Here is a 16,475-nt window from a genome sequence, read left to right as displayed (position 1 = left end):
CCTGCTGAAACCCACCTCTGGTATAGATCCACACCTCTCTTGTCTGATCAAGGCCTGCTGGGAGGTGGCATGCAGTTGTAGTCCAGGCAGTAGTTAATGCTTCTTTGTGAAGGGGGTGTTCCCACCTAACTTAAAAGAGAGAGTGATATGCCCCCTCCTTAGGAAGCCATTGTTGGACCTGATAGTTTTGGGTAACTTCTGTCCAGTGTCCCATTTTCCCTTAATCTGAAGTTTTGTTAATAGTTCATTTTGGCATTTGATTCATATTATACTGCCTCTTTTATTTAATATTGTTTTAATGTTAATAACCATCTTGAAATCTCAGATTAATACAAGAAACTTTCAATCTAGAGGACTGATTAAATGTTACATTGAAATTTTAATTTTATATCACCTGTAAATTTCTTTTATTTCTTTTTATTTTTTCCATATTTCCTCTTAGTTGTAGTTTTAAACATCTACTAAAGTAAATAAACTAAAATGGAGAATTTTCATTGTGAGGCACAATTAATCCTAGAGAATGAGGAACGTTTATGTGGTTTCATGGCATATGCCATTGAGAATCTCTTTAAACCTTAAATTTAAAGACTAGAGAATCATGCTAATTTGCTTCTATGAAAGGATGAATTTAAGACTTAGGTGGTTATTGCTTCTGCATTTAGTATCAAAAATCTAAAAGAAACATTTGGGGGTCCTCAGTTACAGAGAAAATGATAATCTGACTTGAGTGTTATTACAGGGAATATAACACATACTTAACCAAGTCTGCCTTATCTCAGCCTTGTCAGTTAGGATTCTCTCTTAAATATCAGCAGGAACTATTGGGTAAGTGAAGTTACGTTCAAATGATACTTTTGACACTAGTAGTAAAAGTATCTGTCAGTTATTTCACATCATTTCTTGAGATTAATTTAGTATTAGTAACCCTGTTCAGTAATTGCTACATCACAGTATTTAATCTTTATGTGTTTTGATATGTGTGCATTAGTATATGTATATATTTTCTTTCATGATTAAACTACCTTTCAACAAATGCTGTTTTTATAGTACCATTGCTATTTGCATGGTAATAATGGGACACATTATTTGTGCAAATTGGATTAAATAATGTGGTCTCTGTCTAGTTTTTTGGCTATTCAAGGGCTAATTATGATTCAGGGATAGGCAACCTGGTGCCTTCCAGTTAAACTGAACTTCAGTAACCATCAATCTTGCCCAGCATTGTGAATTGCAACAGATTTTATACTAGATATTGTCTATTTCCTTAAGATGATAATTAAGCTTGGAAATTCTTCCTTTGATTCTAAATGCATTTGAAAAGCAATTCTGTTTAGCTGGCTCTTGGATTCCCCCCCCCTTTGGTGTCATCATTCATTTGCTTACAAGTAGTGCTTGCTAAATGTCCATTTATTCAAAGATTGTTAGAAATTATGATGGCATTGAACAAGTGTTAGTTATGGCCAGTCCTTGATGTTATAGCCACTGCAGCACCCTTATGGTCACATGATCAAGATGTAGATCCTGAAAACCCACCTGCTTTTATGACCAGGTTCATTTACATTCCCCCCGCCCACCTATCTCTTCCCCATCACTGTCTTTTAGTCTGCCTTGTATTTTGCTTCTCCTCCTGCCCTGCACTCTGTTGCTCTGGAAAGGTTTTGTACAACCAACAGCTATCCCATGACGGGCCAAGTTGGGCATGCCTCATCAGCAGTGGGAGGAAGAAGATGACAAAGCTCAGTTGGGCAGTGGGAAAGAGGATAGCCAAAAGGGCAGCGATGGGGGAGAAATAGGTTGGAGGGAAGAGTTGAAGTGGAGGTGAATGCAGTTGGACAGGAGAAAGTAAGCTCCTGGCTTATCAATGGTGCATTCTTGGCCTAACAATTGCAGCCAGGACTACCAAAACTTCTGTCACTAAGCAGTGCAGTTACATGGTATTTCACTTAATGCATCATTTAACAAAGGAAATTCCAGTTCCAGTAAGACTCATTAATCATGAACTATCTGTATAGTTTGTACATTGCATTTTCTTGTGTCTCTTTGTTTAGTGAGACTTCAGAGTGGATTTAAAGAGTCTCCTATGAATTGGCTTGCTAAGGCTTATAAGTGTATGCACACTTGGTTTAGATGTTAACATCAAAATATTTATGTAGTGTATATGTCATTTGCAAAGTAATCTGAAATCCAAAATCAGCAGAAAAAATATGGATGTGCAGATGAGCATCTGAATAGGAAAGCCATTGATTTGATTGACTGGGGGTAGACAGCCGACACTGTCTGGCCGACAGCACCCTGAGTAGGCCCTCCCTGTGGGAACACACAGGGCGATGAGAAGCTGTTGCTGGCTGCAGATGGTCCGCCAAATATCCCGGGCCTAAGCCATGAAGGGCTTTATAAGTAATCACCAGCACCTTGAATCTCACCCGGAGGGCAACCGGCAACCAATGCAAGTCACGCAGGAGAGGTGTAATGTGGGAGTGTCGGGACACTCCCATCACTACCCGCGCGGCCACATTCTGCATCAGCTGAAGCCTCCGAATGGTCTTCGAGGGCAGCCCCATGTAACTTCCTGTTACAGTGCAGTGCTGCAGCTACTTCATCTGACTGCTAGTTCAGCAGATCAGCAGATCAAATCTCACCAGCTCAAGGTTGACTCAGCCTTCCGAGGTGGATAAAATGAAGACCCAGATTGTTGGGGGCAATATGCTAATGCTAATGTAATATGCTAATATGCAATATGCTATATGCTAACTTTGTAAACCCCTTAGAGAGGGCTGTAAAGCACTATGAAGCGGTATAGAAGTCTGAAAAAAAATGACATCTTTGAAATTGCTGGTTTTTGTCATGTTTGCTGCATTATTCCTGTGACTTTAACCCTTTACATTTAAAAAAAAAAAGAGTTGTGGTGCTGAGGAAGAGTGTATGGACAATATGATTACTCTTTTCCTCTGAGTATTGATGATGTAAATAAAATACACAATTTCCTGACTCTCTCTGAGGTTTGGTGTAGTACAGACAATATAGAAGAGGTTTGTTTTAAAATTGGATTAAAATTAATTTAATATTTTTGGCTAGCATGTCCTCCTGCCCTGGATGAAGGAAATTGATTTAAAGGTTTATGTACTGTGTCAGAGATCAATAACACAGAGCCAGTTTATGTCTCCTCACATTCCTCTCAATGAGAATTATATTTCCAGGACAAAGTGTTGTTCTAATTTTGGGGAAGGTCAGGACTAAGGCTGCCAGATTTCACCTGCAAAAATCCAGACAACCACAAGTATCAAAAAATAATAGTTTTCTGTTGTTTATTATGGTTTTGCTACTGTTGAAAGGGCCAGCTTTTTGAAGGCTAAGAGACTTATTCTGAACTCAACCATTTCCCATGTCCAAAATAGACCATTTTCCCTCCTAATTATATTTGGCACCAAAAGTTAACAATTCAGTGCCTCATTTTGTGCACACCTCTTATGTCACTGCTGGACTCATCCTTCCAATCAGTGGTGGGTTTCAAAAATTTTTACTACTGGTTCTGTGGGTGTGGCTTGGTGGGCATGCCTTGGTGGGCGTGGCAGAAGGTTACTGCAAAATCCCCATTTCCTCCCGATCAGCTGGGATTTGGGAGGCAGAGAATAAATGGGTGTGGGGCCAGTCAGAATTTTTACTACCGGTTCTCTGAACTACTCAAAATTTCTGCTACCGGTTCTCCAGAATTGGTCAGAACCTGCTGAAACCCAGCTCTGCTTCCAATCTAAAAAGCCAAAACAGAAGAATGTGGAATATTCCTGTTACTTTTATTATGTTTGTAGCACTTTCTGTTATTCTTTTTCCTAGGACATGCATCATATTTGTGGTAATTATTTCATGATTGCCATATACTGGGCTATATAATCCCCTTACAAAATAAATATATCATGTAAAGTTTGGCAGATTGAAACTCACATCCCATTGAGTTGACATGTGGAAGAAAACCAGGGCAATGTCTCTTGACTGCAAAATCATCTAACTCTCTGATGGTCATGTGTTGTCCACAGCTGTCGTGGAATTGGGAACGCTTGTTACATGGAACATATGTGAGAAACTGCTCTTATATAGGTTTTACCTGGCAGACTATATTTGCTGAAGGGATGGTATTGAATGTAATTCACAAAATAAAGTCTGGAGAAACAAGTTTTATCAGACTCTTATTCTTATGAAAGTGCATAGAGGAATATAAGATATCGGCTATAATTTGAAATAAATGCCCAGAAAAAAAAAACTTAAGCAAAATCTTATCTAACTATTTTTTATTGCACCATTTGTGTTTGGGCTGTTTTATAGAAAGCCTTCTAAATACAGTGAGATGCTAGCCTCCAGCTCAGCTTTTCAGAGGCATTCTATCCTTCAAAAGGCCACAAAAGTAGTTGTAGTGAATTTACATATTTTCACAACAGATTGTGAATTCCATGTGACTGGTTTCAAATTCTAGCTGGTTTTGGAACAAAGATATTAAGAATTTATGCTGGTGAAGCAACTGCAGTATTTCCTTAACCATGTTTTTAGGAGACATTGAACCTGTAACTTGAGGAGATGTAATTATTTTAGAACATACTGGACAACCTGTAACCCATTAGGTCATCTTTTGAGAGAAAGGTCGTACAGTCTGAGTGACCAGTCCAGAATTAAGATTAAATTTTAGACTGATCATATATTTTTTACAACAACGTTGGATGGTCCTGTGATCATCTAAGACAGTATTTCTCAACCTTTGAAGCTTGAAGCGCTGCTGGCTGGGGGACTCTGTGAGTTGAAGTCCACCCATCTTCAAGCTACCAAGGTTGAGAAACACTGATCTAAGAAGAGTATGTAAATATATATTTATAAAATATATAAATCATGATAATGTCAGCATGGGCAATGCTGCACAGAGGCAATTTTGTGAATGAAACTGGTCTGATTATCATGGAATTTCAGTTCTACAGGAGTAATGGGTCGCAGATTTTTTATGCATTTTTGTAAGTTAGCGGACTTGTAGGTATCTTGATTCAAAAATTGTTATGATATGACACACCATTTGGGCTAACTTGAAGGTACAAACAGATAGATAAACACAATGAAAGTTTCAGTAGTATATAGATTTATAGTGGAATACATTATATTGGTAATTCCTTATTCCATTATTGCTGTGGTGTTTCTATATTTGCTTGCCTTGTCCTTTATTTTATTATATTTATATGCATCTGATTGAATAAATGTACAAATATAAATATTTAAATACTAGATATTTTTGCAAATAAATATGTAATAAGTGTGAGAAATAAAGGGATAGGGAACTGTTCCCATAAATGGATATACAAATTATTCACTTGCAATAGTTCCAAGTAAATGATACCATTGGTTAATACTAAGAACAGGAATGTATCATGATAGTACTGTATAATCCTACACATTATTTTTTTGTGTCTGTTTCAGGTAGCATAGTATACCTTGGGATGATGGTGGGAGCGTTCTTCTGGGGAGGCTTGGCAGACAAGGTGGGAAGGAGACAGTCTCTTCTGATATGTATGTCGGTCAATGGATTCTTTGCTTTCCTTTCATCATTTGTCCAGGGCTATGGCTTCTTTCTCTTCTGTCGATTACTCTCTGGATTTGGGTAAGCCCTTCTGCTTTCTTCTATTTTCTAGACTACACTTGTATGCAGATCTGTTTTAAGGTGGAGTGATACTAATGATTATTCCTGGGTCCCCTTCAAAAGATCAAATTTGAAAGTAGGGTGCTTCAGATATTTTTACATTCTCTTAGTCTGCACTTTTGGCTATGGTCAGCCCTATTATTCAGGTATGGCAATGTTATACAGCTAAGGGAGAATAAAGGAGATAACTCCAACAGTGATGGCTGAAAATCCTGAAATAGATCAGCTACTTTTGTTTGGCTGAAAGGTTGCTATTTATTTCTGGAGAACCTGGAGCAAAGCTCTCAGAAATGGTCATCAATGAGGACCCGGAGAGAAAATGAAGGGGGAAGAGGAACCCCCTGGGACAAAAATATACCCAAAGCAGATGGTTTTGGAAAGCTGAAGAAGTGTGTGAGAAATCAACTGCTGGTCATTAACAGTCTGAGCAAGAGTGCTAGTAAGTGTAATTACTCTTGTCTTATCATTAAATAGGAAGTAAGTTTAGACATAAAAGTAAGTACTGTACCCATGTAATTCATTGATATATTATACTATGCACATAACAAGTAGCAGCAATTTTACCAGTAACAGGAAACTTTACTTTTTACTGGTACCAAGGTAACAACTTACTACATCAAACTTTTATGATATCAAAGGATTGTGTCAGAAATTTATCAATTTAGATGTGTTTAATTCATTCTTATCAATTGACCCAATTGATAATGCTGATTTGCTTCTTGGATAAAAAGCAAAATGTCTTCAAAGAAAAACAAAGTCCAGTTGCCTATTGAAAAAGCACCTTTGGGACAAACATGACCCAGATGACTGAAAATCTTCATAGACAACCATCTTGGTGTCATCTTTGGATTGTGCAAGTGTAAACTCTGATCCAGAGAGACTGAGCCCTAAAAAATCCCAATTCCTTATATGATGTTGGCAAAGTACTATGTCAAAGATTTATCAGTCCAACTAATTGGCTTTAATGATAATATTGATTTACTAGGATTTATGCAAGACTATCTCAATTTCATTAAAAAAAAACCCTAACCCTTTTAAACATTCTGAAAGAAAAAAGTTACATTCTAAGAAAAGAAGTTGCAGAATTCTATAAATTCACTTCTAAGAAATATTCTGTGAAATAAATCTTAAAACTTGGGAATTTATAAAGAGAGCATGTTTGTATCACACATAATGACAAGGAAAGTTTATATGGGAATGCATATACATATTTTCTGTATCAGTGTATTCCTTTGAATGACTTCAATAAAGGTGTGCAAATATATTATGAATTTGAAACAATCTCATCAATCTTTGACTTGTTGTTTCAAACCTGGGCAATGGATTGTTCTGGATGTTTTTAAGATGGTCCAATCTAACACAGTTTGTTTTGATTTTGGATCAGTCCTGATATATTTCTTTAGGTTACAACATTTTGTACCCCAGTAATTTTCACTGTTGTGCATGTTTGCTACACTTTAGTTCTTCAAGATATTATAGCTATATCTTGCTACATATCATTAAATGCTTATTTCAAGTCTGTGCATATTGTCTATTGTCCATGTGTTTGATTGCTTGGGGTGGGTGACCTGAATCATTGCCAGCTCACAGTGATAATTGTTCATTTAGTTATAATTTAATTTTAAATGGTTGATTTTTGTTGTGTTACTGTATTTTTGTTATAAATTGATTTGGAATTTTAAATGATATGAAAAGTAGCATAGATTTAGTAAATAATAAAATATAGATATTTTTAGTATATTTTGTAATTGGCCCAATACATTCATTAATTTGTGTGTTTGTTAAATTCTAAACTCTTTCAGGAGCTTAATGAATATGTATTGCATTCTTTCCTCCAATTATTTCTCTATGGCATCTCAGTAGCATTGCAAGTGATCTCTTTTCTAGCAGCAGTGGGACCTAATATTAGTTCAAGCTGAAGAGAGCCAAATTTGCAGCTATGAAATGTCCTCTATAAGGAGACCTCAGAGACAAAAATTGTGCCATTAAATATTTGTCTCTTTATCCTCCTTTCCCTTGCACCATTTCCTAGCTGGATATTGCATTTCTGAATTAAATAGCTGTCTTTGAATCTTCCGTTTGTTGCAAATAGGAAATGGTGGGAGAAGATTTCAGTAAAGGAAACACTGGAAGATCCCATTTCCAAAGCACGATGCTGCTTAAATTTCTCTGGATCTGGACAGTGACTCATGTGTGATAATCTTTTATGTGAAAATTGTTTCTAAATATTAAATAGCAAGACCTTTCAGAATTTAATAGTTACATAAAGTATTTCAGTATGTGGTAATGTTACCTCAGATGTCTCCTTAAGCACCAACATCAGCATTAAGAGCTTATGATAATTAAAACTAAATTTCAGACATATTGAACAGCTTATGTAGAATGGGAGCTTATCATTGTTTAAGATTGATAGTGATATTTTAAATACTGTGTGTACAATATAACAATCCCCAGATACCCACTGTCTAAACCATCAAAAATATTGTTAAATTGTGTATCATAAAAATGAATATTTGTAACTCACGGTTGAACTGTGGGGTCCTTGATGCTCCCTGAGCTTGATTGTTTTCTTTCACAACCAAGCTGAGAGAGCACCAAGGGCCCCCATATGTATTGCTCGCTTTGATTATTCAAAACAGTTGATTTCTTTAAAAAAATCTTAAGTACTGCATTAATTATTTCACTCTACAGTATATTTAAGGCCTGTTTACACAGACTAAAATAGCAGCCATTAGCTAATATTGTTTGAAATACAAAAGACTGTACCTCCTTTACCACAGATAAAAGACATTTTAAGAGAATTTTAACCAATTTTGGGTGTCCTTTTCACATTCCTCCATTGCATCATTACTACATGGAGATGTTTCTTCCACATCCTCAGCTCTGTCCACATGCATTTATACTTTCTTCTTCCTGTTCAGAGAAATCAAGGACTGTTTCTATCTCTCCCTTTGATACCTGACGCTTTGGGTCTGTGTCAGGTGCTAGGAGCATCCATCCAGGGCTGTCTGCAGGATGTCAAAATAGTCAAGATAATAGTCCAAAAGGTCCAGTTGAAGTATTGTCTGCTTTTTATATGCAATATTTTTTTGACCACACCCTGCTGATGCCTCTGTATCCATCCATGTCAGTGATGCCTGAAAAACATGCAGTCCTATTACCCTTGAAACTTGGCACATAGCAGTTTGCTACCATAGATGAGCAAATCCATCAGAGTCTTTGCTTTGCTGGAGCAAAACAAAAACACTAAATAAATAAGAGCAATTCAGAGAGGCTGGGAGGATTTACATTCTTTTCCATCTCAGTTTACAATAAAGCCAAAGAAAGGCTTGGGGAGTCAACATGCTTGTATTTTTTTCAAAGCTGTGCCTGGATAATGTTCAGCAATACAATGACTTACAGCATACAAGCTTTCCTTAATCAACATGTCTTTGATGTAAATAAGTAATCTATTTATTTGTCAAGATTCCCAGAACTCTATTGCTTTTGGCATTCTTTTCCTCAAAATAATGCAGAGCTTCTACAGACTTTAAGTTCCTGTTATTCTTTTTGTTTTTGTTTTTGTTTTTAGGATTGGAGGAGCTGTTCCAGTTGTATTTTCATATTTTGCTGAAGTTCTTGCTCGAGAGAAACGTGGAGAACATTTAAGTTGGCTTTGCATGTTTTGGATGATTGGAGGTATCTATGCATCTGCTATGGCCTGGGCAATCATTCCTCATTACGGTGAGAAGTGCAGGATTTTTTTTCTATAACTTCTATTGCCATTGTACATAAACACTAAACCAGTTTAAATTGCAATTGTTCTTCCATTGCCATTTTCCTGATGGAATTTATCTATTTATTTATTATCAAATTTATTATTTATTATCAAATTACTTGTTTAATCAGCAAAATATATGTCCATAGAGTTCTTGACAACATGCACATGTATATTTTTAATTTCAGTTTAATATAATTCTGCTAACAGAAGCCATTGTCTGAGGTTACAGATCTACATGAAGTTAAATACATAAGCGTTGCAATAAATGGTGGGACTATTTGGCCCTTATCCCAAGATGTCCATACAAAGACATTGTTCTTTGAGTGGCAATTTTACATCGGAAAACCTGCATGATCTAAAATTCCAGTAGTATATGCAGTAATGCACAAACCTAGAGTAATGGAGGGAGAAAAGTTTTGTTCTATAATTATAGTAGCACTTTTTAAAATTCAGTATACAACATTTACTTAAATTTATTAAAAATAAATTTATTTTTAAATAATAAAAGGACTGATACTGTTTGACTTTTAGAAATAAGCGTGATTTCTTAGCTTATCTTGGGGAAAGGCATTTATATACAGAGCTATGTGACTTTCAAAGGTTATTTACCATATTTGCTATAAATAGCTTAATAATATATACCGAGATATTTAAATGCCGTAAGTATTTTCACTTTTCTTTCTGTAAATATTTGAAGTTAATTTTACTTTTCCTCAATAGAAGATATTTTGGTTATGCCAAGCCACTTAACCTTTTCAGTACTGATTATCTGTGTTACATCTAGAATTCATTCCAGGTTTGTGAGGTAGCTATATAGCACTTAGCAATAGCACTTAGACTTTTATACCACTTCACAGTGCTTTACAGCCCTCTCTAAGCAGTTTACAGAGTCGGCATATTGCCCCCAACAATCTGGGTCCTCATTTTACTGACCTTGGAAGGATGGAAGGCTGAGTCAACCTTGAGCCTGGTGAGATTCAAACTGCCAAATTGCAGGCAGCCTGCAGGCAGCAGAATTAGTTTGCAGTACTGCATATAATCAGTAGTATTATTTTATTGAACCAGCTATTCCAGAATCCTCGATCAAGAGGCAAAGCTCTGATAAGTGGCTGCTTCCAGTGATTTTTGTTTGTTTGTGCTTTGTCTCTCACAGAACTTAAGTTCTATGCTGAACACAGTTTGAAAAACTCTGGAATAGAACAATCACTCCATCGGGCCCGTTTCTAGTACACTGTAGTGCCGATTTCCTCTCAGGTGGACGGTGAGAGATGCAATCAAAACACAGCAGCACCACTTTCAGCTCTTCTGAGTCCTTCGGGAGAAGGGCTGTATAGAAATAAAATAATAATAATAATAATAATAATAATAATAATTATTATTATTATTATTATTATTATTATTATTATTATTATTTTTGGCACGCTGGTTTATTCGCGTCCATGGACAGCTACACGCTGTGACTCGTAAAGACGAATGAAATCAGCGCTACAGTGTACTAGAAACGGGCGTTTATATAGCCCTCCCTTCTCATTAACCCTTTTAAACTGCGCCCCTGTTTATCACCACACCCTTGTTAGCGCGTAAGCATCCTCAGCTGGTTCTCGAAGGTGCTGGTTGCAGCATCATTTGGAGACGTCCTAAGCCCGTCGCACCCGATACCACCTCCCCTCGCCCCGCATACGGCTGCCTGCACCCAGTGCCACCACCACCAAGTATGTATATGTCCCTTGATGCTTTCAACACGCGTTAGCGGTGTCAAGCAGGTTGCTAGGCTCGACACTGCATCTGAACCTACTACATTTATGGAAAATGCATTATCGGTAGCAGAAAAGCTGACTGCAGTGGTCATGGCTGACTTCATTATGGAAGACAGGCAGAATACATCTCTTTGCAGGCAGTATAATAAACTGTTTACTAAGCCAAGTGCACTTTCCTTTTGAATCTTTTTAACTGAAGAGCTACTCAGAGTTTATATGTATCTTAAATTGAGACAAGATTGGTCCTGACAGTTTTGCATCTAAATGTTATAAGAGTGCCATCCAGTGGCTAGTTCAGCTAACCTTTTCATCTAATTGAAATCAGTATTCCTTTTCCTAGTGCAATGATGGCTAACCTTTTTGCCGTCGTGGGGGGAGGGGGGGTTGCATGCGTGCATGCCCACACCCATAATTCAATGTGCCACATCCCTCCTAGCATGCGCGCGTGACCCCTGTGCTGCCCCCGCTTTCGGCACACAATGGCACGGTGGGCCCAGTATGCTCATTTTTCATCCTCCCCAGGCTCCAGAGGCCCACCGGAAGTCGGGAAACAGGCAGGGGTGGGGAAGGCCGTTTTCACCCTCTCCCACCCAGACCTGTTTCCCGACTTCAGGTGGGCCCAGAAGGCCCGAAAATTAGCTGGCCGGCACGCACATGCGCGCTGGAGCTGAGCTAGGGCAACACTTGCGTGCCCACAGATATGGCTCCATGTGTCACCTGTGGCACGTGTGCCATAGGTTCGCCATCATGGTCCTAGTGTATATCCCCATGGCCACAGTAAGAATTTGTTTTTTAAAAATTTAATTTGATTTGATTTCTATAGCTACCCATCTCAACTAGTAACTCTAGGCAGTGAACATCATAAATGCAATGCTATTACTAACACTACATACCTTGGCTTTTCTCTGGAGTTCAAAATGGCTTATATGTAGCAAAAGTATTAGGGGCAAGAGGCAATAAAAGAAAAACGCCATTAAGATAGCAGTTGTGACTGCATGATCAAAGTTTGCCCTCTTTATGTGCATCATGAAATATAAAAAGGGAAGAGACTTCTGTTGTGTAGTCATGCCTTCCATCTTGAGGTCTTGTACTCTCTCCCAAAGCCTCTATTACAGGCTTTCACAAAGACCTTCTTTACTCTAAAGCTATTGGATTCAGCCTTAGTGCCTGATGTATTCTGATATAGCACTCTCAAAAACATACGTTTATGGAAAATATGCTAGAAGCCATCTTTTTGCTGCAAAACAGAAAATAAATAAATAAAAATAAACAAACGCTTCCCCTGCCCTTCCAACACACAATAACTAATTTAGGGTTGGTTTATTTTGAAAAGAACTTAGAAATGAAAAATGCAGTTTTGATTGTTTTTGCTAAAAAGCGAGACAGCCTTTCTTGGTTATAATGGGTTCTGTTGAATAGGACGTTTTATGTGTTTTATCATTGATCTCTCTTATGCTAATATCATCCTGTAGTCTGTCATTGCAACTTGAATGATTTATTTGGTCTTTCTTGTAATCAGTAGAGTGAGAAGGTGATATTTAACGTGAAGCTGCTGCAGAGATTGAAAAAAAGCTGAAGGTTTTATTTTATGCCACAGCCCCAGAAAACTGTTCCCAACATGCACTTGGGCCTATTGTTTTAACAACCCGTCTCACCCCTTGGAACTTGCTGCTGCTTTCAAGATTAATGACTTTTGAATTCAGCATTTGCAGGGAGCAAGGGTGAAGTTTAACTTTGCAGAACTGCATTGCCGTCTGAATGAATCAGACAAAGAACACTATACATCTTCCTGTTAGGTCACAAAGAACGGCAGATGGAAACCAGGAGCACACCTCCATTTGGCAGCAGTGCTTATCTGCAGATAAATCTATTCCAAATGCATTTTTAAATTTAGTTAGTGGAAAGCAATATCCAGAAATCACATTCTTCATTTGCAACCAAAACAAGAAGGAATCTTGGACTCTTCAAAAAAACAAAATGGCAAATAACAGTATAATCACTTGTATAAAGCTATAGACAATTGTATGGTTCTACATTAAAATAAATAAAATTATACTGCACTTATTTTAAAAATAGATTAGTTTGTTACTCTGTTGCAATGTTAAAAAGTAAAAGATCCAAATTTTCAAGAGGGCAAAATTTTATTCCTTGATGGTTAGTTGGGTTTTGGTAATTATATGCTGTGGGACATCTAAGACTGAGTGAAGTAAAAGTTAAATTACAGCTGAATGTAAGAAACATCTAGCAACATAGATATAATCATCGGAGACTATTTCATTCAAGCCTTGGGGGCTTCTTACATAGCTGGTGTGGCATCAAAATATGTAAAAGGAACAACATTTTTAGCACCATCCTGATTTTAGCAGCAATCATGATAGGTGTTCTGTCTTCTCTCCTTTGAAACAAATGAACATGGATAGCAAACTTCTGTAAATAGGAGAGATTGGAAATTATGTTTTATCCTGCTTTAGATACCTCAGTTTGACTAAATTCTGGGATCCATTTAATCTGTGGATTCTGTAAATCTAAAACTTGTAGACTTATAATACATATTTTATGAAAGTCATTTTTCTGGTGTAAATATGTGTCAGAGAAAACTATAGGTTTTAGATCTTTTTGTAGAAAGGTAATAGTATAGGTACAGTATAAATATATAAGAGAAGATGTAATTTCTTTGTATGGTTAAATGTGTTGGATCTCAGATATAGGTATGCAAAGTATAATAAATCTAATGTATTAGCTAGTTCTGAATCTTATTAAAGATATTTAATACATGTAATGCAAAGGAAAGAGCTATTGCAAATTTGTACAAAAGAAATACTTTTGTATTTCTATATATGAATAATAAAAGGCAGTTCCTTTTTACCATGATCTCTTCATAATTAATATGATCATTGAAAATTGAGTGATAATTTTATAATCTTTTTAATGCAGACTTAAATAAGAAATTTATAGCTAAATTAGATAACTGCCAGAGATAAAGAAATAACTTCCTTTTCTAAGTAACTAAGGAACAGGTACACATTAATATATCCTGCCTGGTTTAGATTTTTTAAAAAGGATTATGGGGGAAAAGAACAAAATGTCTTTAGTCTCCACTGACAAGTAATTGATAGATTTCCCCAAAAGTATTGATCACAAGAAACTCTGGTTCATATGAATGCCATTGCTTTTATTTAAATGATAATAAATGACTACAATAAATAAATAAAGTAGAGTTAATGCTAAGATACTATCAAAACAGAACGGAAATTTGCAGACAACACCAAGCTGGCAGGAATAAGCAACACTTCAGAAAATAGGCTTAAGATACAGAAGGATCTTGACAGACTTGAACATTGGGCACTATCTAACAAAATGAAATTCAGTGGTGAAAAAAGTAAGGTTCTACATTTAGGCAAGAAAAACCAAATGCACAGGTGTAGCGTAGGTGGCACCTGACTCAATAATAGTAACTGTGAGAGTGATCTTGGAGTCCTAGTGGACAATCACTTAAATATGAGCCAGCAGTGTGCTACAGCTGCCAAAAAAGCCAACACAGTTCTAGGCTGCATTAACAAGGATTAGAATCAAGATCATGTGAACTGTTAATACCACTTTATAATGTTTTAGTAAGACCACACTTCAAATACTGCATCCAGCTTTGATTGCCACGATGTAAAAAGAAATGTTGAGGCACTAGAAAGAGTGCAGAGAACAGCAATAAAAATGATTAGGGGACTGGAGGCTAAAACATATCAAGAACAATTGCTGGAATTGGATATGTCTAGTTTAATGAAAAGAAGGACTAGGGGAGACATGATAGCAGTGTTCCAATATCCCAGGGGTTGCCACAAAGAAGAGAGAATCAAACTATTCTCCAAAGCACCTGAAGGCAGGACAAGAAGCAATGGATGGAAACTAATCAAGGAGAGAAGCAACCTAGAACTAAGAAGAAATTTCCTGACAGAACAATTAATCAGTGGAACAAGTTGCCTCCAGAAGTTGTGAATGCTTCAACATTGGAAGTTTTTAAGAAGAGATTGGACAACCATTTGTCTGAAACGGTATAGAGCCATGATGGTGAACCTATGGCACACGTGCCACAGGTGGCACAGGGAGTCATATAGATGGGAACGTGAGCCCAGCTCCGCCACGCATGTGTGCGCCAGCCAACTGATTTTCGGGCCTTCTGGAGCCACCGGAAGTCGACAAATGGGCCATTTCCGGTCTCCGGGGGGGATGGGGAAGGCTGTTTTTGCCCTCCCCAGGCTCCTAGAAAGGCTCTAGAGCCTGGTGAGAGCAAAAACCAGGCCTTCCTGGCCATCACGTGCCAAAAGTGGGAGGGGGTTGCATGTGCATGCGTGGGGGCGGCGCATAGAATGATGGGTGTGGGCATATGCGTGTGAGACACCCCCCACACACACACTCTCCCCACTTTTGCCACGTGATGGCAAAAAGTTTAGCCATCACTGGTATAGGGTTTCCTGCCTGAGCAGGGGGTTGGACTAGAAAACCTCAAGGTCCCTACCAACTCTGCTGTTCTGTTCTGTTCCCTTCTGCTCCGCTCCACTCCACTCCACTCCCTTGTTGAAATAATAGATAGTCCCACTGGACATGGTGGCAGTAAGGGCCTGTAGTACAGCCACCAGAGTGGAGTTTTGGGGTTTTCTTCTTGAAGTAGTGGCAAAAAAGATTGCTAATGCCAGAAATAATGTGGGGTTACCAAGGTGAAACAGTCATTCCATTAAATCCTCAGCAGCTGTCACCAATTATAGGCAATACACGAAGTTGTATCAATAAGCCTTTTCATACTCACAGCTCTGACTAAAGTAGTGACACTTTAATCATAGAATGTGGTAATGGTTTTACTGTGGCATTTGATTTTTGAAAGAAGAAAAAAAGGATTTTCAAAGTACAGATTATGGAACAGGCAGAACTTTTGTTCTCCTCTCAGAAATTATCTGGGTTTATAAGCCATGATGCGATTCATTCAAAATATGTTGCATTTATAAATACAGTGTCTTTTTCTCCTTTTTCAGGATGGAGTTTCAGCATGGGATCTGCATACCAGTTCCACAGTTGGCGAGTGTTTGTTATAATGTGCGCCCTGCCTTGTGTTTCTGCTGTGGTGGCACTTACTTTCATGCCAGAAAGTCCAAGGTTCTTGCTTGAGGTAAAATATCTACATTCCTTCAAGACGTTGAGCTTACCTGAGTCTTAATATCAACCTCATCTAAATAAAAAAAAATCAGGCCAAGCATTTTCAGTGTGGACTTGACATTTTTGAAGTTCTTTCTCTGGAAAACGT

The 16,475-nt window shown here is 37.6% G+C and overlaps 1 protein-coding gene across 3 annotated transcripts in view; it reads left to right on the top strand.

Annotated features, from left to right (window-relative positions):
- The window catches only part of SV2C (synaptic vesicle glycoprotein 2C), a 61,068-nt gene that overhangs the window by 25,336 nt on the left and 19,257 nt on the right, over nucleotides 1-16,475 (top strand). For all 3 annotated transcript variants that reach the window (XM_034441101.3, XM_087885774.1, XM_034441102.3), the window contains exons 3-5: nucleotides 5,449-5,629; nucleotides 9,240-9,391; nucleotides 16,207-16,340. In XM_034441101.3, coding sequence (XP_034296992.1) covers nucleotides 5,449-5,629; nucleotides 9,240-9,391; nucleotides 16,207-16,340 — 467 coding nt within the window. The remainder of the gene's footprint in view (nucleotides 1-5,448; nucleotides 5,630-9,239; nucleotides 9,392-16,206; nucleotides 16,341-16,475) is intronic.

This window comes from Pantherophis guttatus, chromosome 2 (assembly GCF_059756535.1).
Source record: "Pantherophis guttatus breed Tessera chromosome 2, ASM5975653v1, whole genome shotgun sequence".
In the NCBI taxonomy this organism is placed as follows: Eukaryota; Metazoa; Chordata; class Lepidosauria; order Squamata; family Colubridae; genus Pantherophis; species Pantherophis guttatus.
Note: the sequence above shows the minus strand (reverse complement) of the source record. Positions and strands in the feature narration are given on the sequence as shown.